This window comes from Podarcis raffonei, chromosome 6, assembly GCF_027172205.1.
Source record: "Podarcis raffonei isolate rPodRaf1 chromosome 6, rPodRaf1.pri, whole genome shotgun sequence".
Classification (NCBI taxonomy): domain Eukaryota; kingdom Metazoa; phylum Chordata; class Lepidosauria; order Squamata; family Lacertidae; genus Podarcis; species Podarcis raffonei.
This window is the reverse complement of record NC_070607.1, coordinates 86,059,233-86,086,231: the sequence shown is the minus strand read 5'-3', so window position 1 is coordinate 86,086,231 and position 26,999 is coordinate 86,059,233. Positions and strand designations below refer to the sequence as shown.

At 41.9% G+C, this 26,999-nt stretch overlaps 2 protein-coding genes across 3 annotated transcripts in view; one reads left to right on the top strand and one right to left on the bottom strand.

The window, feature by feature from the left end:
* Positions 1-635: 635 nt before the first annotated feature.
* On the bottom strand, positions 636-16,106 carry RAB22A (RAB22A, member RAS oncogene family). The gene is made up of 7 exons (XM_053394358.1): positions 15,721-16,106; positions 11,884-11,963; positions 10,014-10,095; positions 5,726-5,797; positions 5,536-5,642; positions 3,238-3,347; positions 636-2,026 (listed from the first exon to the last, which is right to left on the bottom strand). The coding sequence occupies exons 1-7, from the start codon at positions 15,754-15,756 to the stop codon at positions 1,929-1,931; spliced, it is 585 nt and encodes a 194-aa protein (XP_053250333.1). The 5' UTR covers positions 15,757-16,106; the 3' UTR covers positions 636-1,928.
* A 260-nt stretch (positions 16,107-16,366) lies between these two features.
* The window catches only part of LOC128416501 (serine/threonine-protein phosphatase 4 regulatory subunit 1-like), a 37,322-nt gene continuing 26,689 nt past the window's right edge, over positions 16,367-26,999 (top strand). Inside the window, exons 1-2 of one of the 2 annotated variants that reach the window (XM_053394352.1) lie at positions 16,367-16,436; positions 16,825-16,869. In XM_053394352.1, coding sequence (XP_053250327.1) covers positions 16,430-16,436; positions 16,825-16,869 — 52 coding nt within the window. In that variant the 5' untranslated portion in view covers positions 16,367-16,429. The remainder of the gene's footprint in view (positions 16,437-16,824; positions 16,870-26,999) is intronic. The other variant, XM_053394353.1, reaches the window with a different exon arrangement.

Here is a 26,999-nt window from a genome sequence, read left to right as displayed (position 1 = left end):
AGCAGAGTCAGCTGATTCTTGAAATTAAAACGAAGAGAAGACAGACGCTGCAAGCTAGTTGAGGTATGGAGCGTGCTGCAAGTTTCAGTGTTAACATATATGCACATTTCATTGGAATAAATTTCATGCTTCAAGCTGGATTCGTTGCAAACAAGACCTTTAACATGCAAATTAGTACTTGATAGCCCTGTGCAGTGATGTTTACACAATGCAATATAACCTTAGAACTTTGAACGCTACAGAGAAGTTTCACTTACACTCTAAACCTTAAAGTTAGCTTGCTTATTCGGACAGAATAATTCCACTCACACAAGTTAACTATAGTAGTTTCGTTGTGTTAAGAATTGGTCTTAATAATATGGTCTAGTATTTTGAAGTGCAAGCTGTTTCATTTCCTATGTATCCTTTGAAATTTCCTTCTCAGCTGAAAACACTTAAGATGGTAAAATGCCAAGCTAGAGTTTGGGAACAAGCCACCATAGATGCCTCTAGGAGCATCAAAAATCAAAGCCTTATGGCCTATTTTACACATCATGAGTTTATTAAAGTGGTTATATTCTCAAGGGGGAGAACACACACACCTTTGCACTGGCAGGCTGCAACAAAAATAAATAATGAGAAATAGTATAATAGGGCAAGATTAATTTATAGTTTAATATAAAATGGAAACACAATACAAAGCCAAAAGATAATCTGCTTAAAAACAAGATTTAAAAAGAGTTAAATCTTCAGGATAGGCCCAAGAGGAAGGAGGCAACGATCTACACTGCCCTACACAACTTGGCTTTGGATCCCTGTTTCTGTTTTTATCATGCAGAAGTGATTTGTTCTGTAAGCAAACCTCAAACTATACGCACAGCAACCTCTACTGGACAGAGAGAAGAGTGTTTTCCAGTACTAGTAACACGAGGATGCCTGATAAGGCAAGGCTATCTGTGTACAGGCTGGAGCCCACAGCAATTCTGACCTGTGGACTTGTGTCCCCCCCCCCCCCACCCGCAGGTGAGGGACTGAAAGGAAAAGAGGTCATCCATGGCACTAACATAATTTATAATACTTTAGGCATTGGTCTCATAAATAAGAGAGTATAAAAACTTGCTCATGCTAAGCGATTGGGAGTGCCCCCTATTCAACATGCTTGTTCTAAAATGACTGACAGCAACTGATGCCTGCCAGTTGTACTCAAGTTCATTTTGGTCAATTTCATCTAGGGTTTTTAATGAGAAGCCTACTAAAAAAAGGTTTCTATCTATTTTCTTCTATAGTAATTAAGCATAAAATGGCAAGATTGTCTAAGCTCCCCCCGCCCCTCCCCTTTCTGAACACATCTTCAATATCATCAGTAAATAATAAAAGTGCAAGTAAGGTTGGTGACTGGATTTGGTCTTTTTATCAGCTTCATTATTTTTGCAGCTGACTATTAAATCAGCTGCTCATTCTGTACTTTGGAGAAGCAACCATGAAAACAGTAAGGCTTATTATAGCAACAATGACGTGGAGTGTAGAACTGCATTGAGATCAGAGCTAACATTTCTATCCACAGGGCTTGCCCACTCCCACAAAGTGCTAGTGTCCCTTCCCTCCCTCACGAAAAAACATAGCAAAGTTTTGTTTATAAAAACTATGAAATATTAAGTCTTACAATCTGTATTTTGGAGTTCCTTTCTCATGAGGCTAAAGAAGAAACTGAAGATGAATTCCCTTTGAGTACAAGAGATAATCCAGACGTTGTATGCAAGGAAGCAGTCCAACAGCAGGATGACTGCGGTCTCCTCAGTCCGTAAAAGCACGCCAGAACTGGCCCATTTCAGGGTCTATGAACACCAGGCAGATAGGAATCCAATACGAGTACGATATACCCAAAGTAAACCCATAACTTCCAAGGCCAAATACTTTATAAAAGCTAGTCTGGTATATGATCGTATCAGTCAACAACAGCTGCGTTTTGTCACTGAAGGCTGTCTTCTAAGTTTGAAGCCCTTACCGCTAGATGGGGGGTTGGTATCTGTTGATGGAATTCTACGACCTACAGAGAGCAAAAAACCACTGTTATAAGAGACTCTGAAACACCTTTCCACATTCCCCAGAGTTCCCTGTAGTTTAGCCTTATGAGTAGGCGTAACTCATCACTAACTATAAGACTGACAGGCTATAACCACTTGAAAGAAATTTGGTTGGTGACAATGCTAAAAAGTTATTAGTGAAAACCATTTGCAAGCAGTTCTGAAATTTGTTTCTTAAGAAAGATACAGTTTATACTGGTAGAAAAATTGTGCTTTTTTGGCTTAGGATAAGCATCTAGTCACTGTAATCAGAATCACTGAATGGAGGGGAGAAGAGAAACCAGATGTTCTATTGCTCAAGGAGATTTCCATTGTGCCAGTGGTTGAATAGCACTGGATGCCAAACTAAGTTTGTACATTTTCTGAGCTAAGTAAAGAATACCAATAGATAACTCTGCAGTTATTATTTCAGCTGTTTGAAATTCATCTTTTAAGCCGCACAATCACTGAATGGTTACGGAGCACACTTTTTGCTTGGAAGAAAAAAAAAATCACCTTTCATATAGAGGATTTAAATGTGGCATGGTTTGCAGATGCACAATCAAACACTGAAAAGCCCAATCATCTTAATTCTATTAAATTATAAATAGTATTGAGAGGGTGGTATAGAAATGTTTATCACACAATCATCACTTAAACACAGGGTTATTCAATTAAACCGAGTGGCAGCACATTAATTGCAAAATTGTCTTGTTGAATTTATAACCACAAGTGGCCTATCCAAATATATTAACCACAATAACTAAATTAAGCCTTCACTTACTGTAGTCTCTGTCCATGACAATGTGGAATCTAACCTGATCTGTATCTTGCAGGATTGTATGAAAAACTGCACATGGCATTAACTGTTAACAAAGTATTTCTCTATGAATTTCCAGGCCTTTCTCCTCTTGGTGATTTCAAATGAACAAACTTTTCTCGGGATCAGTGTACTTCTTGCTATTGATCCATCAAGCACAACAGAAGGATGTAGAGGGTTAACACACAAGCATACAGAAGCTCTGACATGAATGACCCAAAGCAGATCATGTTGCACTTTCAGTCCCTATCAAATGGTGACATACGTGACATCACGTACAACTGGTAGAAACAGAACTTCAAGCCAAAATAATTGTCAGGTTTCTTTTTGTTAATTGGAGATTGGCTAGAGAAATCCCAATGCGTTGATACTTACTAATTTCTATGAACAGTTCATTTATGTTTATTGCATTTTTTGCACTGGTCTCTACAAATATTGCGTGGATGGAATCTGCATAGTCTTTAGCATCTTTTTCCATGACTTCCCTAAGGAGAAGAGAGAGAATAGTATAAACAAGCCATACAGTTTTTAGAAAGGAAAAAGTAGGTGCAATTCAATGCAGCTTTAAAATCTACGTCAACAACTAATCTAAACCATGCATAAGGCTATGTACTTGGGAAACATGCTAATAAAACCAAAGATTTTAGTATTTTAACTTTTCGCATGTTTTAAAGTATTGTAATCTTCTTGAATTGATTGTTCTCTATTTTTGTAAATCACTTTGAGGTCCCCTCCCCCTTACAATCAAGCAGAGTATTAATTTATGAAAAAAGTAAAATTCCAATATAACTTAAGTCCAGGTGTGAGCACAGTGTTGAGACACAGCCTCCATTAACACTTTCCCCTCAAATTTCGCACCTGGAGCATATCGTATTTTTCGCCCCATAGGACGCACTGGCCCATAGGACGCACCAAGTTTTTTTTGGGGGGGGGGGAAATAAAGGAAATTTTTTTTTATTTCCCCCCCAGGTGCGCTGTGCTAAACCCGAAGCTTGGGGTGTGCGGAGCTCAGCGCGCCCCAAGCTTCTGACTGCCGGCAAGGTCTCCGATAGCCGTGGGAGAGCCGCGCAGCTCTCCCAGGGCTAGCGGAGCACTGCGCTAATCCCGAAGCTTGGGGTGTGCGGAGCTCAGCGCGCCCCAAGCTTCTGGGTGCCAGCAAGGTCTCCGCTAGCCGTGGGAGAGCCCCACGACGTCGCGCGGCTCTCCCAGGGCTAGCGGACCGCTGCGCTAATCCCAAAGCTTGGGGCGTGCAGAGCTCAGCGCGCTCCAAGCTTCTGGGTGCCGGCAATGTCTCCGCTAGCCATGGGAGAGCCCCGCGGCTCTCCCAGGGCTAGTGGAGCACTGCGCTAATCCCGAAGCTTGGGGCGTGCGGAGCTCAGCGCGCCCCAAGCTTCTGGGTGCCGGCAAGGTCTCCGCTAGCCGTGGGAGAGCCCCACGACGTCGCGCGGCTCTCCCACGGCTAGCGGACCGCTGCGCTAATCCCGAAGCTTGGGGCGTGCGGAGCTCAGCGCGACCCAAGCTTCTGGGTGCCGGCAAGGTCTCCGCTAGCTGTGGGAGAGCCCCGTGACGTCGCGCGGCTCTCCCACGGCTAGCGGACCGCTGCGCTAATCCCGAAGCTTGGGGCGTGCGGAGCTCAGCGCGCCCCAAGCTTCTGGGTGCCGGCAAGGTCTCCGCTAGCTGTGGGAGAGCCCCGTGACGTCGCGCGGCTCTCCCACGGCTAGCAGACCGCTGCGCTAATCCCGAAGCTTGGGGCGTGCGGAGCTCAGCGCGCCCCAAGCTTCTGGGTGCCGGCAAGGTCTCCGCTAGCCGTGGGAGAGCCCCGTGACGTCGCGCGGCTCTCCCAGGGCTAGTGGAGCACTGCGCTAATCCCGAAGCTTGGGGCATGCGGAGCTCAGCGCGCCCCAAGCTTCTGGGTGCCGGCAAGGTCTCCGCTAGCCCTGGGAGAGCTGGGTCTCCCACGGCTAGCGGATAGCTTCCTGAAGCCTGGAGAGCGAGAGGGGTCGGTGTGCACCGACCCCCCCTCGCTCTCCAGGCTTCAGCAAAAGCCTGCATTCACCCCATAGGACGCACACACATTTCCCCTTCATTTTTGGAGGGGGAAAAGTGCGTCTTATAGGGCGAAAAATACGGTAAACTTTGTTTCCAACATTACCAAACCATTAGAGGAGTTAATTCAGAGGGAAGACAGAATGGTTAGAGACATTGCAACCACCCACGATCGCACTGGGGCTCACAGCCAAGTTCTCTAACATAAGCTTTACATTGTTGTAGATATTCAAAGGCAACCCTATTCCATCAGCAACTTGTCTGTCTTCCCTTACCCAGTTAAATCTGTCCAGAGCTATTGTCTCAAGCAGCTTTGTTCTGCAGCCTCCCTCTCCCAAGAGATCTTAATATGGTGCCTGACTCCTGCCACCCTAGCTTGTTCATTCTAGATGCAGCCCATACAGCACCCCCTCCAGGACTTCTATCTCTGAGCCACAGGCGGCAAGAGTAAAATTCATGTTGTGAGCCAGTTTCCTTCCCTGCTAGACTTTAATAATCTTGAGAATGTACCTGGTTCAATAGTCAGCAATTTATAAAACCCAGGAGTCTCAAAATATTTCTGAAAATTTCTAACTACAAAGAATGACCACAATAGCAGGTGGCGAGATAGGATGAGGGTTAATTTACCTTACATCGTTAAGATCACATTTATTTCCAGCAATAGCAACAACAATATTGGGAGGTCCATGCTGTCGAAGTTCTTTCACCCAGTTCTTTAATGTTGAAAATGTTTCCTATGATCAAAGTGATGGAATTAGCAAGCATGTTAACTATTGCCAATAGATAACTTTTTTTTGCAAAAAAATATTTTGGTTACCTCTTTTGTGATGTCATAAACTATAATAGCTGCTGCAGAACCTCGGTAGTACATCGGTGCTAGAGCACGGAACTGCAAAGAGAAGAAATATGCAAAAAAGGCTTCTGGGTCATATTAAAGGTCATACAGTAAAAAATAACTTAGGTCTGGGACAAAGGACATGAATGCCTCATAATGAATGAATCGTACTTATTGTCACATTTTTATTTTACCCTTCCGTCAAGCTCAGTATAGTGTGCATGACTCCCCCTCCTATTGTATCTTCACAACAACCCAGGGTAGGCAGAGAGAGAAAGGGACTGGCTCATGGTGATTCAGCAGGATTCAAAGCCAAGTGGTTATTCAAACTCAGATCTCTCTAGCCCTAGTGGAACACAACAGGTGGTCAACCCACAGCCTGCACGTGGCAGCAAAAAATTGCTTAGCAGCATGAGGTTAGTGATTTTTCAGCCACCCGGCATATTGGGTAAGGTAGGAAGTATATGTATGTGTGTGTGTGTGAGTGAGAGAGAGAGCAAGAAATAGAAGGGTCCTGTCCACCACCAGTGCCACAGCCATGTGTGGGCCTTTGGGGCAATGAAATTGCCCAACTGTGCTCTACTCGCTATGCCACATAACTCTGAGCCATAACAGACACCTCAGCCAGCGTTTGTATACTGAGGAAGGTGCGTAGAGAGAGGGGTGGCAAGGAGTAGATCTCTGCCTTGTGTCATATCCAACGATGCCTTAGAAAGCAAAACATGAATACTTTATACTATCTGCGATAGTGAAGTTAAACTATACAATGGTAGTAAGCAGAACCATTTACTTTAAGGTTAAGAGCCCAGGAACAAAGGCTGGATACCATTTAAACAAAGAAGCTTTCCCCGTCCATGTTTCAGATCATGTGATTATTTTTCAAGCTCTCACTTGTCATTTTGCAAATGTTCTTACCATTTATTTATTTATTTGAATTTGAACTTGGACGTATCCAAGAGCACACCTTTGAGCCATGCTTACACTCCCCCACTGCCATATTTTTGTATACTCCATCCTGAATACTGAAATGCCATCTCTGCAGCATGATCCACGACATGGAGTGCATAGAGCTGTGGGTTTTTTTTAATCAATCTGTGAAACTGCTCTCAGTAAAGGAGTAGAGCCATGAAGCAACTGGTATCTTCACTACAGCTGTATGAACAGTTGCTTTCTTACTATTTGTCAGCCTTTAACAGTGTACACAGACACTGTGCATATGTGATGTGTGAACTTCAAACACCATTTTGAAACCTTAAAAAATAGTTTACGACAGCACTGGCATTTGCAAGTAAAGGTGTTCTTCGTGAAACTCATGAAGCAAACCTAAGTTTTCCTGGTTATGAAAGCTCACATAACAAGCGTCCACGCTGTTTGGTAAGCCATATGTATTCTGACTCAGCAAGTGCACAGAGCACCTATACAGGGACAGCATAAAATAGGAGTACAAGATATTGTGTCAGGGCTCAATGACTCATCCTAGTTGGACACAGGATAGCACTCTTATACTGAGGACCAGGGGCAGGCATTTGGACCTGGCTATAACATTCATCATCAAACATATTGCATATTTCAGCATGAGCTTTCATAAGCCACCTACTCCAAGGGTTAAAAACAGAGTGCTGAATGTGGCGACAGAGATGCAGTAAAAGTCTGCTCTTCGTTCCTAATGTAAGCCCTCCCCTCCACACACATACTGTCCATCACAATAATGGGCATTTCGCTAGTACAGTTAGGGAAACTGCATATCACATTAACTAGAACATGGAAGATATTAATTTGCACTTCCCTTTGTGTTCTGGTAAATCTAAACTCTAGGAGAACAAGCTCTAGAATGCATTATTTAAACTGATGCTCAATTAACAGGAAGAAAGAGAAAAGATTTCGTAACTAAATTCATGTTTCAGACTTACTGCAAGCATGGTGACTAATAAAAGCAGTCGATGGAAACACCAAGCTACTTACGACAACAGCAAGCAACTGTTTCACATCCCAGTAGCTAAACTATTTTAAGAAGAGGAGTCCTGGAATACTAGGCACAGGTGTTTTAGAGCATGACAGAAGACCACACAGAAAGACAGAAAGGCATACAGGTAAGCAATTTTGAGATGCACCTTTTACTTAGAGAAAGAGAGAATGCTCTTGTTCGAAAGGGATTACACAGGGTAGAAAATGAAGCCGGCAATTATTCTGAAAAATAATTAGAAGCTCAGTGAAGGCAAGGCTTTATCCATGACAGACTAGCAAGAAATGGACAGGAAAGCCGATGAAGGAATAAACTCAAAATCTACAGCAAAGAAGAAGAAGAGAAGAAGAGTTTGGATTTGATATCCTGCTTTATCACTACCCTAAGGAGTCTCAAATTGGCTCACAAGCTCCTTTCCCTTCCTCTCCCACAACAAACACTCTGTGAGGTGAATGAGGCTGAGAGACTTCAGAGAAGTGTGATTAGCCCAAGGTCACCCAGCAGCTGCATGTGGAGGAGCAGGGAAGCGCACCCAGTTCACCAGATTACGAGTCCACCACTCTTAACCACTACACCACGCTGGATCCCGTGTACTTCATAGAGGTGGTTTTAATGTGAAGCCAGTACCAAGGATGGCCTTTCAGGAAACAGAGAACTGGATATTAATGTGGATTAATTGTGAGACAATTGTTTCCTTGTTCTCTCTTGGAATTGGATTCATGCTGGCCAACGCTTTGATCACCAGCTGGAGTAGTAGGCAAAGGTTGTGCCCTGTCACCACCCCAATAAGCCCTATAACGTTTTCTTCTTTGTTATACCATGCTGTAGGGTAAAGGGAGAAGACTGCAGTGCTGAGTCAGAGCACTGACAAAGGATCATGTTATTTCCATTGCAAAAGCTGCAAGTTTTACTCCATGAGTAAAAATAGAAAAGAGGATCCTGCTTTTTCCTCTCTTGAAAGTACTGCACAATCCAAGACAATTATTTAACAGTGACATGTAGCTGGTTTGATATAAAATAAAGAGTACAAAGCCTGTGTTCTTGTACTGCTTAAAGAGAATAAAAACAAAACCGAAGAGTTTCAGTATTAAATGAAAATCCTCTGCCAAGCAGCTATTGGCCAAAGGTTTGATTCCTCAAAAGCCGAAAAAAAAGAAAAGAAAAGCCATTCAAAGGAAGTCACCCAATATCTGAGCAAGTACACATTTTGTTTCAGGTACAGTGGAACCTTGGTTTACGAACATAATCCATTCCGGAAGACTGTTTCACTTTTTGACTACTGAAATGTTCAAAAACTGAGGATCAATGAGCTGGCTGCGAAGTCAATGGGAAAAAATGAAAACACCTCGGAAGCCATTTGAATTCAGAGGTGCGTTTGAACACGGAAACAATTACTTCTGGGTTATCGATGCTTGGGTTCTGAATTGTTCGGATTCTGAGACGCTCAGAAACCAATAGTCTGACTCAGTATAAGGCAGCTTCCTATGTTCCTAAGAAAGCTAATAGCTGACTGGGTATGGAGTCAGGGGCTGGGGGATTTAAGAGGCAGAACGTACTAGCAAGACAGAATGCCTTATGGCAGCAGGACAGCTTAAGGAGTGGGGACATGGTATTGCAGATCTTCATTTGGATGTGGTGGGTGGTGGAAAGAATGTCCCATCTCTACCTTCCAGCCCAACAAAATGGTTTGTGAGAGGCTTATGCTTGTCCCCAACAACTGCCCTTGATTTTTAATACTTCCATGAAAATGAAAGCTCTACCAATAATGTGTCAAATGACAAAGCTTGAAATGCAGAACATTTGAGATCCCATTGTATGCAAAAATATATACCCTACCTTACTTTCAAGCTCTTGTCAGAGTCACAGAAATTTTAAAAAAATATATAGTTATGCAAGTCAGAAAAGTGGCTTCCAAATTAGTTTAATGTAGGATCATTCCACCACAGGAACACAGATCATTAACTATGTATTAAAGGCATAATTGCTGCCTATCACCTTTTCCTGTATATTACACTATGCATGCATCTCAATCAATCTATCATGTCACTTTCTTGATCTGAGAAACCACCCATGCTGAATTATAAACAAAATCTTTTAATCCTTGGAATGAACCATATATTTAAAATTTCATAAGAAGTAGACAAATTTAAATGTACAATGTATGACTCCAGGCTTTATCTTAATATACAACTTCTTGTTGGGATAATGAGGAAAATGTATTATGGCCATCCATGGCACATTAATAAAGGCTTTATAATGTTTTATCACAACTTTTTGCAAATAAAAAGTAATGGGTTATCTACTTACTCGTTCTTGCCCTGCTGTATCCCATATTAGGAATTTATGCAACTCATTCTGATACTGCACTGTCTTTGTCATAAAAGATGCTCTGAAAAATATTTAATACATGAACGTATGAGAAAAACCACCACCTTATAACCTTCCCCATTCATAAATATTAAGGATCATATTAATTCCATTGTACAGAATCCAGATAGGTACAACCCTCACATGCTGGCTACATAGATCCATTATTTTAGACACGGAAGGAATAAAGTTTGTACATTTTATCTTTTCTCTATCTACTGATAAAAAAGCATTTATTTAGACAGGAAAATGCTGCAGGCAACAACAATCCAATTGCACCTTAGAAGGGCTAGTGTAAGAAGATAAGCTAGATTACTCTCTTTTGGATCGTTGAGACAAACAAAATCAATTTGGTTTCAACAAGAAGAGGTCACAAACTGTACAAGAAAGTGAATAGCTGCATGCTTAAAACGTAACCTCACTGTTGGTGATAAATTACAAGGATGGTGGCTGCGGTAAGACTCTAGTCTCCAGACATTATGTGTTACTGTTTTTAGAAGGCTATTGAGACATGAGTTGGCTAAAATTGGGGGGAGAGTCAGGGATTGAAGCTTGAGGATTTCCTTAAAGGTCTTCTTAACTCCCCCCCCCCAATTCAAGCATTACACATTGTACACTGAAACTGTAAAAGCCCCTCTACACCTTTTGTCTACTAAGACAAAATGTTCATTTTATGAAATGTAAAATAGTTTATTTGCAAGATCAAGGTGGGCAGTCATCCTACATGAGTCAAGAACAATAGCCTAAGCTGTACAAACAGTCGGTTTCATGTTTAGAGGGACCAACTTTTCAACATCACAAATCCACTTACACTGATCTGAAAGAGTGATATGTGCAATGAAAGGAGTCTCAAATAAAAAGCAGAGCTTTTTGAATTCATTGATGCTATCAGATGGAGGAAAAACTGCTGTGAACACCATTCTTGATCTGCTCAGGATTGTTTACTATTTATAAGCCACTTTGAAAATTAATCTTTTACTTGATACACTGGCCATTAAAAAAAAAAGGAATGAAACTAAAAGTTGTAATTCTACATGATTCAGGTTCTGCATATCTATGAAAACTGTGACACATTTACTCAGACAGCACCTCAGTATTAATGGCTGCTAGCCAACAAGGCAAAATAGATAGCTTTAGAAATGGATGTGGATCCAACTGCCTTTGTGGAAATGGAATTGCCAGATGCCACCCCCACCCCCGTTTCCCAGCTGCAAACTAAAAAGCTCACAGGGTTGTTCTAAGAAAAAGAAAAGAGCTGCTGATTCTATTGAAAAATATCTATACAATTAATTGTGGACGGCACTCTTTTAATAAAAGGTAAAGTGGCTTAAACAAATGCTTAAATCTTCTCCTAACAGGGCTGCCGCTAAATTTTCCCCATGGTCTCAGGCACATCTGTAAGTCATGTAGGAATAGTACTGGAACCATTCTCTCAATCTCTTAACTGTGGTGAAAAAAGGTTCAGCGTTAGATCAATACTGGTCCCAGATTACTGACTTCTAGTTTCCCACTTATCTGCCATGCAGCACAGTTTACTTGGATTTTAGCATTTGCATCAAACTTTATACTCCTACATGAGACGTTTCTATGCACAAAGTTCCTACATTGAACTGAGCTGGGATAGGATAGCCAAGTTGGAAGAGCACAAGACTCTTAATCTCAGGGTTGTGGGTTCGAGCCCTACATTGGGCAAAAGATTCCTGCGTTGCAGGGGGTTGGACTAGATGATCCTTGAAGTCCCTTCCAACTCTCCATTCTATGATTCTATGTTTAGTGCTATATCTCCCTAAGTTGTTAGTTTTGTTCTCACCCAATTGTTGGATTGATGTTGGGATCAAAGCTGTCTTCTACAAAGCGCCATACAATGCTTGACTTGCCCACACCAGTGTCCTGAAAGTAAAATCAGACAGACAATTTAAAGACCATTTAGGCATTGACAGTAGAACATAAGTGATTTTTGAAGCAATTGCAGTACAACCCTAAATTTTGATGAAATGGTAGTTTCCTTTCTCCTCAATGTTGATATTGTGAAAAATAAAATAAAAAGTATTACAACAAGCAAAAAGATGTGTTTAAAACTAAACTAAGCTGTTACGATTGAAACATGTATAGAAGAAGAGTTTGGATTTGATATCCCGCTTTATCACTCCCCTTCAGGAGTCTCAAAGCGGCTAACATTCTCCTTTCCCTTCCTCCCCCACAACAAACACTCTGTGAGGTGAGTGGGGCTGAGAGACTTCACAGAAGTGTGACTAGCCCAAGGTCACCCAGCAGCTGCATGTGGAGGAGCGGGGAAGCGAACCCGGTTGCCCAGATTACGAGACTACCGCTCTTAACCACTACACCACACTGGAAATAATCAAGAACTCAATCTCACATTTTAGGGTAGTAGCTAGAAGTTATTTTCCTCTCCTGAACTATGGGGTATTATAACACTTAGTTTTACTAGAATGAACAGGGCAGAACATTTCCTCCCAACTTATCATACGATTGTAATGTGCCTGAATGGTTCCACAACCACTCCCTATAATATAAATGTACCACAAACAGAAAGGAGTGAAGAACTTCCCTGCCCGATAGATGGTGTAGTTTGGGTAAAAGCTATGCAACTCAAGCAACTACTAAGTCGAACAACACATTGAAATGAACGGTGATCCTTCTCCAATTAACTGTCTATATGAGGGAGGTAATGTGAAAAAGAAAATTAACCATAAGATAAATTATTATTTATAGCCAGAGAATGAAAGAAAGCTTCAAATATTGCTGACTTCTGGGCAAAAGAACTCCTCACATTTGATTTCCAGCTGCATCAGTCTGAGATAGTCTATGAATCAGCAAATGGCAATCCCTGGTCCAAATCAAGCCAACTGAAATGTGCTGCCTGGCCTCCCCAGGCTAGTGTAAATCTGTTTAAGTGTCATACAACTGTTTTTCTGTTTGTTGTAACGAAAGGTTAGTCCTCTTGAATTTACCTATGTTAACTTTGCTTAATAAAATTCCCCCCTTTTTTACTTGACTGAACAGGCAGTAGCTTTTCAACCTCTGATACAGTTAAACAGAGTATGGAAAAATTTCAGTTATTTTACAAAAACTTTTCTACTAGTGGAGAAGGGTAGAAGGGGAAAATGTATCTTAACTATGAACAAAGAACACGCCTAAGCTTCCTAAAAAAGCAAACTCAGTCAACCCCAGCCTGCAGCAAAGTAGAATAGCAGATCTACAACCGCATCTGCAACCCTACAGCTTGCACCAGTCCAGGTGGAAGGTGTTTTGGCTTTATTTTTTTGGTAACTAGGCTGGTGCAGCTGAGAATCAGGCCCCTTGTGGGATCCATCAGGCTTTGAATCCTATGGATCCAAAGCAGCTGTGCGCTTGCCTTGTTTTAAAAAAATATTTATGCATTTTCAAATTTTTGTGCTTGCCTTGTTTTGAGGCTTTCTGAATGCTAGTGGTAGCTTCCTATAGAGACCTCAGCTCTAGCACTCTTCCCACTGCCTTACCCTAAGCCCCTTCAGCAGCACAGATCCAAGGATTAGGACTGAACTGAAAAATTGCTTGTGAGATAAAGAACTCTATACCTATTGAAAACTGGTCCTCATAATTTTAGGTTTACTATTGTGCACCTAAGTTTAACACAATACACTGTGAGCTACTTCAAAGTAAGTTCCACTGACTTTCTTCTAAGTGACAAGTATTGAGTTGTAAATATATAACCAGGTGGTCATTGTCTACTCCAGTCCAACCAATGGCAGTGCTGGGTTTTTCTATCCAAGCAGTATTTTGTACATGGATGCAATACTCATGGATGTTCAACTGAATATATGGGAAAACTTTCTGACAGTAAGACCTCTTCGACAGTGGAACGGTCTCTCACCAGAGGTTGTGGACTCTCCTTCCTTGGAGGCTTTAAAGCAGAGGCTGGATGGCCATCTGTCATGGATGCTTTAGCTGAGATTCCTGCATTGCAGGGGGTTGGACTAGATGACCCTTGGGTCCCTTCCAACTCTACAACTCTGATTCTATGATCATATTAAAAACCCAGCATTAGATAATAACCCAGATTAGATGCTTCCATGCTTTCAGTGAATCTGCATCACTGTGGAAACATTTGCATTTGCATGTTTAAGAAAAGCTCTCATTCTCTACTCTATGATGTGTATAGCAAGCAACTTAAACTCAAAGGTGCTAAACTAGTTGGAGAGTTTCTGCAATGCCTCTTACTCATACAGCCCCACCCTATTTAATGAAAGGCTATACATAGTTCCAGTAACACACCTGGAAGAATACTAAGCAGCTATGAACAGACTAGATAGCTTGATCTGTTTCTTCTTCAGTACTGTATAAGTAAGGACAAAGCAATCAATAGGCAAAACTCCATAGTTTAAAGCATCACAGCCATGTATGGACCTTAAGCATATGCTTATATGGTTTCATTGTGACAAATGGCAAATTTTGAGAGGAAGTGGTTTAAGTCTTGTGGACAGCCTGTGCCATAAAAATCCAATAACAAGTCTAAAACATTCAAGCTACTTAGTAATTTTAAAGTAGTCAAAGATTCTGGAGCTTGTGAATGCTACTGTCAGAAAATATATGAAGAATGTACCTTTTCCAACATTCTTAAATTTTAACACTAGTTTGACATATACTACCAACCACAGAATGGATTGAAGGGGGAAAAATAGCAGATGTCAATGTTATCTTATCAAGCCTCTTTTCTCAATCATATACACAGAACAAAGCCTACTTCTGGGGGGGAAAAAGTCAGGAAGAAGGGAAAAACACACTCCACGATTGATTCAATGCTGCAAAAAAGTATTGCGAAAAGAGAAAAGTCTCTGAAACTTTGGTTTCTATTCTTTCTCCTACTAAGAGAGAAAGTATTTTACAGAGCACACCTACTCAGAAATAAACCTTTCTCTCAGGTAAGCATCTATCTATAGGGTTAAATACCTCCTCTCAGTTTTACAGGAAAGGATGTTGTTTATCCTTAGATGTCAATAGAGGCTTCTTCTGTTTGTTTATAGGATTCCTGTCCTTATGTTTTGAAACTCAAGTTGTGCAAAAAACAAACAAACCCAAGAAGTTTCTTGATTTTTAACAAGGGGTAGGCAGGAAGACCATCCAGCGAGGAGGATAAAGGAGCAACAGTTTTCATAACTACGAGCAAAATACTTCTCGTTGGCAGGAAAAACAACACACACACACATAAAATGTGTACATCTACTTTGAAGTAAGTCCTATTGAAGGACGTGGGGCTTATACCTGGGCTCAGAAACTACAAAAGCGGTATCGCAGCAAAACAAAACAGGAATAGCTGCAACCGAGTTCCAACCAATTCAAGGCCACAATCCCAAGGTGGTGGTGAACCTCGTTGTATCACATTTGGACTTACTTCCGAGTAGACAGGAATGGGATGGTAGACCCCCCATCTCCCCCGACACCACCCCAACGCCCTGGTAACTATATATGTTCAGGCGTGTAGGAAAGCCGCATTTGAAAGTCCCTTTGTGGAAAGTGGTAGCTGATGGAAAGAAGAAAAGGCCAAATTTCCAAACCCTCTTTCTATGGGGGATATGTGTGTGTGTGTGTGTGTTAAGGGAGACACTCGCCACCTCTCCAGCCCCAACTTCCCTCCCCTGTTACTTACCCCCAGCAGGCAAACTTTGAGCTCCCTCAGAGCCATGGCTGGGGAAGGATAGACGGCTCTCTCGTCGGGAGCGCAACAGGCACAGCCCCGGTAGCCCCTCCTCGGAAAAAGGCGCACATCGGGGAATTAAAATAAAAAACGCCGCCGCCTCCTCCTCCTTCTCAAGTCTACCCTTCAGGCGAAAGTCTCCCAGGAATAAAACGAAGGCGTGGGAGGATATGACCCCAAAATAAAAAAAAAATCAACTCCGAACCTCCTCCTCCCTCAGCTCCAAGTCACAGGTAAAAAAAACAACCCTCCTCTTCCTCCTCCTCAGGCTCCACAAACCGGGCGCCATCTTGGACGGCCCATTGACAATCACCTGACCCAGTCTCCCCACCCCTTTCGGCGACACTGGGGAGGAGGAGGCGGAGGAGGAGAAGGGGGCCTGGGCTGTCACGCCTCCCCACACCGCCTCTCTCGCTGTTCTGCCCCCCGGGGCGAAAGGGGCGCTGGCGGGGGAGCCGCTGTGTGGGGCTGGCGGCGGGGCTTGGGGCCTGGGGCTGAGGTGGGCCCGGGGCGCCGCGCTGGTTCAGTGGCGGGTCAGGCGGGAGCTCTGAGGCGGCGGGGCGTCGGGCCGCCGCTGCTGCTCCTCCTCCTCCTCGGCCCGGTCCCTCCTCTCCCTCCTCCGCCGCTCTCCTCCCTCCTCCTCGCCCAGGACCATTTCAAAATGGCCGGTAAGTGGCTTTCGCTCCTGCTGCTCCTTCGTGCGGGGTGTGAGGAGGCGCGCAAGGGCTTTCTCTGGTTTATGTCGTTTTTAAAAAAACGGTTTTCCTTTTTTATTATTATTATTATTGTCGTGTGCCTTGTCTTTTTTCCTTAAAAACACGCATCAGAGGGTGCTTAAGCGCGGCGCAAGCGTCGGCCCTCTTTTGCTGGTTTGTTTGCGGATGATGATGATCGTGTATATTTATTTATTTTTTAAAATGTATATATATATTTCCGACTCCTCTCCAAGGGTAAGAAAACGCACCAACCCCCTGTGTCTTCTCTCTCTCTTTCTTTCTTTCTTTCTTTCTTTCTTCTCTCTCTTTCTCCATCTCTCTCTTTTGTTTTTGTTTGTAGGGATCCCTTTGTATTTTGTGGATTTGCAGGATGACTTAGATGATTGTGAGTACGGTAACTGTTTTCATTTTGGTTTTTTTTTTTAAGAAAAGGGGGGGAAGTAGGAATGAAATCGCCACGTATCTTTATTATCTTCCTTTTGAAAGGTCCCTTATCTTCCTCCTCACGTCCTTCCCAAGATTATGGGTATGGGGGGAAAGGATGGCAAAGATGGTGATTTCCCGGCCCCACTTCCAACCCCTGGCTTTCACCGTTAAGGGGATTTGTTATTTCTAGAAGAAAAAATAAAATGCATTTTAAAATAGGGAGCTTTGATTTGATTCTGCTTACTACGATCCGAAGTAAGTGCCTTGGCTAGACCACATTGGCGGAGACAATGTAGTAGTTCTGACAGGTAGACTGTCAAGTGTGTTTCTGTTTTGTTTTGACCACTCAGAGGAGATGCAGATTTTTATTTTATTTTATTTGCTTTAATTATAAGGCTGTTAAAGAATATTTTTAAATATATGCATATATTTAAGACATGGTGAGAGTTTGGCAGAATATTGATAGGGGAGGAGATGCAGCTTCCCCTCCCCCTTTTTAATGGCTGGTTAAAAAGTGGAGTTGGTTGTGTGGTTTTTTGCTGTTCATGGAAACAAATGACTCAGAATTTTATTTTATTTTTAACATAGTCTGTTAAAATACTTAGCATTTAGTGTGTATGGTGGTGATTGTGAACATATTAGGATTTTCAGATGAGATGGGGGGGGGGAGTACGCATTCATTCAGGTCAGCATAAGCTTATCATGTGCCAAATAAGCAACATCATTGGTGTATTTAAGAAAACAAAGCTGTATCTCATCTGGATATGTTAGCATTGTAAAATGCCTGACAGAAAAAAATTATGCAGTAGCAAATATATTAGAAGAAAACATCCAGCTGCAGCTGTCATTTGAAGGAGCTGTTCTTTGATGAATGCAAACCTAGCATAGCTTTGTTCCATCTTGTCTTGCAGAAACTTCAGTTGGGCAATGTATAGTCTAGATTTTTGTAAGGACATTTATTGCTTAGGTAAATCAGCAGACGTGATACAAGGATGCATGTGCAGATAGCTCTGAGCTTTGCATTGTTCACTTTGTTTCCATTTGCATATGACTTTTGTTCAGAAATAGCTAGTCCTTGAGATTATCTTGCTTCCTTATTGATCATGCTGAATTATGGAAAGCTTTCCTATATGCTGTACAAAAGCAGGGACCAAAGGGGATGAAAAACTTCCTAAACATAACTCGTTGACCACCCAGTGTGGCTGGGGCAACCCAGACAGATGGGCAGAGTATAAATAATAAAATGAAAAGAAAAGAAATTGACTTCCTGGTACTGAAACTTGACAGAGCTAATGAATAATGGTAATCTGCAAACCCTCCAGGACTAGGAACATTTCTAGCATTTTAAAAAAGCACATAGGACAGGCTAGAAGTTTAATGCTAGTGTTCCCTAATAACTGATTCTTACATGAGAGCTCTGTTTGTAAAGTTGGGAGCTGGTCAACACATGGATAGTCTCCAGGCAGCTTTGGTATGGAAATAATACACATTACAGTATGTGGGAAAGTCTGAGCTGCTTCATTACATGACTAGGAAGACATGGTGTCAAATTTTGGCTGTCAGGAAATTTAATGTCAAGTCCATCTAAGCCTACCTCATAGGGTTGCTGTGAGGATAAAATGTTGAATGCCCCAAGCACCTCAGCTCCTTAGGATAATAAAAGCTATAGTTATGTGAGAATCCACTCTCTATGAGTTGTTTTAGAGTCAGATTTGTTGAGGTGACTATGACCTTTAATTATCGCATTGTAACATTCATGTTTTTTACGATTGTCATGCAATATGATGCTTTCAAATGACAGTATTCCACTGCATGCAATTTGAGTCTTGAGCCATATGCGCTGTCGCTCTATTAAAATTGTTAATTAATTGTGTGAGTTTTAGATGAGGAAGTAATTAATCAGTTACGTGCCACATTGATTCCACCCCTTGTGTCTACATCTGGTCTTAGATAGGGGAGAAGGTAGCAAATATTGAAATAAGACTGCTTAAGTGCTAGGTAGGTATGTATAGAGTATGAAGCCCTACTGGGAACAAGATGGTGATGGTTGACCCCCATCGCTGGAACTACAAAAAATTACTGTTACTGAGGTCTGTCTCCATCCTTAGGCCAAACACATAGGTAGAAAATGGGGATCATGAGAAATTTGTCAATTGTACATTAGCAGAGCTGAAAATTAATGTTTGGTGGTGTGCTAGATAAAAAGTCATCACAAGCCAAATTATGTAGCTTTGCCTAGCATTTAGAGGGGACGTTCTCTTGGGGAATCTCATATTTGTGGTAATACAGTAATAATAATTTTATTATTTGTACCCCACCCATATGACTGGGTTGCCTCAGCCACTTTGGACAGTATGAGTTGTTTTAGAGTGACTAAAGTCTAGGTATCTGTAATAGCTGATAATAAAATTTCCAGATTCCATCTTAAAAGATAGCAACCAACTCTGCCAGCCCCCAACTGCCCTGGTTTATCATCCAGCCTGATGAAGAGTTATAGAGAACTTGAAAGACAGTACACTATTTTGTGATATTTTGCTTTTGCCTAATAAAGATTTTGGAACTTGTTTTTTAGGCCAGCATGGTGGCGCTATGGGTTAAACCACAGAGCCTAGGACTTGCTGATCAGAAGGTCGGCGATTCGAATCCCCGCGACGGGGTGAGCTCCCGTTGCTCAGTCCCTGCTCCTGCCAACCTAGCAGTTCAAAAGCATGTCAAAGTGCAAGTAGATAAATAGGTACCACTCTGGCGGGAAGGTAAACAGTGTTTCCGTGTGCTGCTCTGGTTCGCCAGAAGCGGCTTAGTCATGCTGGCCACATGACTCGGAAGCTGTACGCCAGCTCCCTCGGCCAATAAAGTGAGATGAGCGCCGCAACCCCAGAGTCGGTCACGACTGGACCTAATGGTCAGGGGTCCCTTTACCTTTATGGCTATCTTTACTTTTTGTATGTATTGGATTGCATTCTGTGTCGTTTTCACCATTGCAGGAAGTTGGCCTAGATAACCCTTGGGGTCCCTTGCAACTCCATAATTCCTTAATTTTCTTTTTTAATGTGCTTGTTGTCTTGTCAAAAATTGCCAGCTCTTAGTCATTTGGAAGGAGAACTTGATTGTGAAATAATTTTTTGATTCTTCTTGTTTCCATTTATAATGACATACTTACTTACAGCAGAAAAGCTGCCAATTCTAGCTATTTTCATGAGAGTCTTGTGACTTGAAAAGTAAAAATAGTAGAAATCCTGGCTCCTGTTTGTTTCAATAGCATTTATATCCCCTAGTTACAGTCAAAAACTTGACTTCAATGTGCCACAGCCATCAAATCTGAAGTGCTAAAAAGAACCTATCATTTGTTTGTAACATCAGTTTGTAACTTTATTAGATGGATACTGAAAGAACTTCTAAATGCAATCTCGGAATCTCTGTTCGCAATTTTGGGAAATTCTTGGAGAACAGGTGAAGTTCCATGAGATTGAAAGCAGACAAATGTCCCATCTTCAAGGTGGGATGTGTGAAGGTTGCAGGCAACTGCTGACTAGACAGTCTGACATTGATACCTGAAAAGGTTCCTGAGTGAATCATTTAAGTAGTTAGTCTGCTAACATTTGGTTGCTATGATTACAAAACACTACCAGGGGTTTCTCAAGAATACGTCACAACATACCAAGCTTTTTTTTTAAAAAAAATGTTACTAGCTTGCTAGACAAGGGAATGCTGTGGATGAAATATTAGCAAGGTTTTCAATGAAGCCCAATATGATACTCTTGCCTGCAAGCTGGTAAAATCTGGATTAGATGATGCTACAGTTAGATGGATTTGTAGCTGGTTGATAACTACAGGTAACTGACCATTGAGTGTACTGTATAAGCAAAATCCCTGAAATGGGTCCCCTATTGCCATATTGAGAATTGAGACTAGGAGGTCACTTACTTGCGACCTATTGAGTTCAGATTTGCTAGACATGGGTTGAGGATGCTTTAGGGAAGGGATGGACTGATGCAGCCCTTGAAGCTTCTGAAGGTTCTACCAAATGTTAACCAAGATAAGGTAAAAAGCTTTTCATTTGTAAGAAAAAGGGTGCTTTCTCTTTTTAAGATATATCTAGGCTTTAAATCTTGTGTTGGATTTTCTGCATAATACCCTGGCAATGCATATACACATATGTTCTGTAGCCATGCAGTGCTTATGACTTGAGGGCATCAGTTATATTTATAGATCCTGTTTATTCATTTTTGTGACAAAAACATTATGCGTTTTTAGGAGATATGGTTTTGAACTGCATGACTAAATGGGTGTCTTTTTAATTTCATGATTATGTGGCACGGTCACAAAGCAGTCAAATCCATATAGCATATCCTAGTGTGTAGGAATTATTCGAGCTTTTTATAGTCCCAATTTACTGGTACAAATTTGTTTTCTGCTCAGCATAAGAACAAGCTTGCATGACCTTTGTTATGGTGGCTGTGCAGTGAAGCCACAAGTTGCTATAATGTTCAGTGGAAGAATTTACACTTATGCACCCCAGTAACAGTTTGGGTATCTCTTTGTTGCAGGGCTCAGTGGACAAGATTATTATTATTATTATTATTATTATTGTACTATTATTAAATTTGTATACCACCCTTCATCTGAAGATCTGAGGCCAGATCACAGCATAAAAATACAAGATAGTAATAAGATTACTAATTTTTTTACTTCTAAATATACAAAAATGAACTTTCTTTCTGACTGGTTCCAGATGTCTTGAAAAAAGTCATGCAGAGCAATCATATGCACATTTATTCTGAAATACAGTATGTCCCCCTGTATTCAGTTTGCCTTACTCCCAGATAAGACTGTATAGAATTGGGGCAGGAAAGATTTTTTTATCCCAAGAGAGTACTCAGTTCAGTTCATTACAGTTCTTATTTTGCTCTAATGCGTCTTGTTCCTGCATATCTGTCATATTTGTAAATGTTACCATCATTCAGCCAGTATTTTAAAAAGGTTGCACAAATTCATTTTAGTAAAAGGGAAATTGTCAAAGGTTGATATTCTTCTGATTTAAAATTAGTTAAAACTGTTCACAATCTTGTATTTTTACATTGTTATAACCCACCCCCTAGGGACGCGGGTGGCGCTGTGGGTTAAACCATAGAGCCTAGGGCTTGCCGATCAGAAGTTCGGCGGTTTGAATCCCCGCGATGGGGTGAGCTCCCGTTGCTCGGTCCCTGCTCCTGCAAATCTAGCCGTTTGAAAGCACGTCAAAGTGCAAGTAGATAAATAGGTACCGCTCCGGTGGGAAGGTAAACGGCGTTTCCGTGCGCTGCTCTGGTTCGCCAGAAGCGGCTTGCTTAGTCATGCTGGCCACATGACCCGGAAGCTGTACGCCGGCTCCCTCGGCCAATAAAGTGAGATGAGCGCCGCAACCCCAGAGTCGGCCACGACTGGACCTAATGGTCAGGGGTCCCTTTACCTTTACCTTTAACCCACCCGTGGGACCTTCCTGCTTTACCTGCAGCTTCCACCGGCTTAATGTTTGTTTTATTTTTCCTTGTTTCTGGCTGCTTTCACCTATGCTTTGGTTGCATTTCAATTAAGTTGTGGTCAGTATTGTGGAGCATGGGGTTGATACAGGCAGCACTGTACTGCTTTTCCTCTTGGAGCTCCTGCCCTCTTTTGCATGATTCCAGCTTACTTTATCAGATGTTAGTAACCAAAGCAGGCTAATTTCCTTTCTTGGGTTGCAATCATATACCCAATTACCTGGGAGTAAGTCCCATTCAACTTAATTGGACTTACTCCTGACTAGACATGTAGAGAAGGGGAGAAGAACCTCAGGCCTGGGTGACAAATATGTCCCTTGAGGGCACTCTGCTTGTCCCTTGGGTCTCTCCCAAGCCATGCGCCTCATTAGTCCTGCTGTGGATCCTCCTTGGGAGTTTTTAACTAGGAAGAGGGTGGCGCTGTGGGTTAAACCACAGAGCCTAGGGCTTGCTGATCAGAAGGTCGGCGGTTCGAATCCCCGCGACGGGGTGAGCTCCCATTTCTCGGTCTCTGCTCCTGCCAACCTAGCAGTTCGAAAGCACATCAAAGTGCAAGTAAATAAATAGGTACCGCTCCGGCGGGAAGGTAAACAGCATTTCCGTGCGCTGCTCTGGTTCGCCAGAAGCGGTTTGGTCATGCTGGCCACATGACCTGTACACTGTATGCCGGCTCCCTCCGCCAATAAAGCGAGATGAGTGCCGCAACCCCAGAGTCTGCCACGACTGGACCTAATGGTCAGGGGTCCCTTTACCCTTTACCTTTATCCCTGAACTCCGGCAATACTTCTTGGGGGATAGAGCAGAATGTGTGAGTGCGTACAGAAACAAATTTTGCACTTGGGCAAAAAAAATGAGAGGCACAAATACAAGATGGGTGACACCTGGCTTGAGAGCACTACATGTGAAAAGGATCTAGGAGTCTTGGTTGACCACAAACTTGACATGAGCCAACAGTGTGACGCGGCAGCTAAAAAAGCCAATGCAATTCTGGGCTGCATCAATAGGAGTATAGCATCTAGATCAAGGGAAGTAATAGTGCCACTGTATTCTGCTCTGGTCAGACCTCACCTGGAGTACTGTGTCCAGTTCTGGGCACCACAGTTCAAGAAGGACATTGACAAACTGGAACGTGTCCAGAGGAGGGCAACCAAAATGGTCAAAGGCCTGGAAACGATGCCTTATGAGGAACGGCTAAGGGAGCTGGGCATGTTTAGCCTGGAGAAGAGGAGGTTAAGGGGTGATATGATAGCCATGTTCAAATATATAAAAGGATGTCACATAGAGGAGGGAGAAAGGTTGTTTTCTGCTGCTCCAGAGAAGCGGACACGGAGCAATGGACACAAACTACAAGAAAGAAGATTCCACCTAAACATTAGGAAGAACTTCCTGACAGTAAGAGCTGTTCGACAGTGGAATTTGCTGCCAAGGAGTGTGGTGGAGTCTCCTTCTTTGGAGGTCTTTAAGCAGAGGCTTGACAACCATATGTCAGGAGTGCTCTGATGGTGTTTCCTGCTTGGCAGGGGGTTGGACTCGATGGCCCTTGTGGTCTCTTCCAACTCTATGATTCTATGATTCTATGATTCTATGAAATTTACTGCACAAAGTTGTTCCATCCACTTTTGCTTAATGCCTAGGACCTTGGGGGTGGGGAGGAAGAGCTATCCTAAAATGGGACTGCATTTGTCACAAGGTTCTCCAGATATTCACCAATATTACTCTTTTTATTTTTTTTTTTGCATACTAATAGTGGTAATTTGGCAGTGAGGGGCTAAAAGGTGGGATATACATGTTTTCACATATGTAATAAATAAGTATTTGTAGACAGCAACTGTAGCAGCACAGTCAAGTACCTTCCCTTAGAGATGGATTGAAACTGCCCCTGGTCTGGGGTGCTACCATACTCTCATTTTCTACAAGGACAGAAAGAATGGCTGCAAAGACAGCTGTGTTTACCCACTTCTGTATTTCCTTTCCTAGAGTGAAAGAGGAAAGAGTGAGAATGTAGGCAGGAGTGCTACATAGCTCTGCTGTTTTCAGCAGATTGCTGTTGCTGGTTGCATTTGCTCTTTGCTTCCAGAGGCGCTTCTCCTAGCTGCATGGAGGTACGTAGTTTTGGCAAGCCTTCAGTACTGAAGGGTGGCAGGGGAAACCAAAACTGTTCTGCAGGATTTGTATGTTAGATTCTGGTTTTTCAGATGCGACTTATGCCTGTTCTCTCCTCCCCACACCCAGATTTCTCCATTCTTTTCTTTAAGAAAAATTAACATCTAAGGTAGCTTTCACCTTGGTCAGCCATTTTGGCAACATAGGTTGCAAAAATGCTTAGCTACTGCATTTCACTCCTTTGTCCTGAGACATAATGGCAAAATCTCTGCTTTTCCTTTCATAATTTTGCCAACTAACAGCTTTTCCACTTTGTGCCTGCTTTGAAAAAGGTGACTCATTATCTTTCATTCTTAAAAAATCACATTGCAGTGGCTAAATCATACCTATCTCTAGTGATTGTATTGGCTTCTCTCACATACAACACATATTTCTGGCTTTCATATCTCTTACTCATCTGGTCCACCCATCCTGTTGGCTCCTATTTAATACAAGAAATTGGGTTGGGTAAAATTGGTTTCCAACTTCTTAGGTTAGTTTCAAGGCATTAATTGTGTGCAGCTAGTTAAAACATGACGTAGGTATGGGAAACATTTTCGTTATCTAACACTGTTTCTTGGCCTAATCTGGGAGTTGTATTTAAATAGTTCAGTGCCTTATTTTGTAACTAGTTGCAGCCTTTGTATATCACCTAACAGATGTATATCTTTAAAGATCTGAAACCTTTCCATTGCATCTAAGTGTTCTTATCTGTCTGCCATTGTGAGAGAATGCATAGGCAGACATACTCATACATTCCAAACAGTATAGCATATCCCTCTTGTTTGGGAATTGCAATAGAGCACACTGGCTGGTACATCTGCATCTGGAACTCATTTTTAACTCTCCAGAGATGACAAAACAAGCACCTTATTTATTGCATAGTTAAACAAGTATAATTGGCTAGTTTTGCCTTTTACAACATGCACCTTTTTTTGGTCATACACAATAGAGATGTTTAAGTAATAATCATTTCAATAGTAGCAGGAAACACATTCTTCCCCTCCACTCCATACTTCAATTGACAGTTTTCCCTCCCCTACCCATAAATCAAAGCAAGAATCATGATATTTGCCTTTGTGAAAACTTATAATGCAATTACAATAAGCAAACTAAGTTATACAAGAGGGTAGTGGTTGATCGGTTACAAACAAGTTTTAAATATGGAGACCAGCAAGCAGAAACCTATTGTTAAAAATGTCAGCCTGAAGCTTTTTCTAAATGTAACTGCCTGACCAGCTTCAGATGCCCTGTTCCCTTATCCCATTATTAATTGAGGTTTGGGTGGTATAAAGAGCAAGGCCTTTTCAGTGGTGGCACCGAAATATGGGAATGCCCTCACTGATTAGATGTATCAGGCTTCCTCTCTTCCATCATTTAGTTGGCTTCTGAACATTTATTTTACGCAGGTTTTCAATGTTTGCTATTTAGTTTGTATTGGCCAAAGCATTTTTTAATTTTTTTGCATTAGTTGTGGATTTTGAAATTGTGTGTTTGATCTCTCCCCCCCCCCACATTTATTGCATTGTTTGTATCTTTCTTAAGCTTCTGTGGAAATAAATAAATAATCACAAGTTTGCTTCAGTAGAGGAGTTTCTCAGACAGAAATTACTGGTCAGACAGAGGATCCTTTAAGTGAGGAAGTGATAGCCAAAAATGTGATCAGATAAATTCCTGGGTCAAATTTCACTTTAGCCAGGAGTTTATTACAGTGCCTTATGCAAACCATTATCTCCAGTCCACACCTGCTGTATGGAGAAACCTGCCTTTTCTTACAGGTTTGTTGTAAGGATAGCTGAGGTTGTATATAAACTCCACCGAACAGTCAAGAACTACTATGCAAATACTGTTCTTAGCTGTTATAGTTCAAATCTGAGTTGTAATCTGACATGAATAAGCAGTGTTAGAAGCTGAGATATGAAAGCTAGGAGCTAAATGGCACCTTAAACCTAGGTTATGGGAGCAACAACGGAATGTCTAGGCGTGCTTTTTTCATAAAAAGAATGCAAAGCTGAAAATGAATGAACTGCAACTAAAATATTATGTACATTTCCCACATGGTTTAGTCCTTCCCCTTCCCACCCCCCTAATATTCTTAAGAGGTTTCTTCTCCTGTCTTCAGTGAGTAACTGGAAGTGGGAAGATAGAAAAAGGTCCTCCTTTCCTTCCACTCTGCAGTTTTAATCTGAAATCTAAGGCACAGTACTGCACCCAGAGCTCAGAAACTGTTTGTGCTAATGAAATTCCCTGTCACAAAATGTGCCTAGAATAATGGGAGTTTCGAACACTGTGAAGAACCTTTGGATATGTTTGGTCCAAATAAAGATATAATACAAATGTAATAAGATAAATCAGGAGGATATTATGGTATCAGTATATTAGTAACTGAAAATGTATATATCTTTTAGTGCCTCACTGAACAACTTTT

Bases quoted from the DNA above. Each gene is read 5' to 3' on its own strand.
- RAB22A (XM_053394358.1), bottom strand. From the start codon at position 15,756: ATGGCTCTGAGGGAGCTCAAAGTTTGCCTGCTGGGG. The intron at 3,348-5,535 runs GTAAATTAACCC...TCTTCTCCTTAG, and splicing joins TGTGATCTTAACGATGTAAG to GGAAGTCATGGAAAAAGATG. The intron at 2,027-3,237 runs GTAAGTATCAAC...TGCTCTCTGTAG, and splicing joins TGAACTGTTCATAGAAATTA to GTCGTAGAATTCCATCAACA.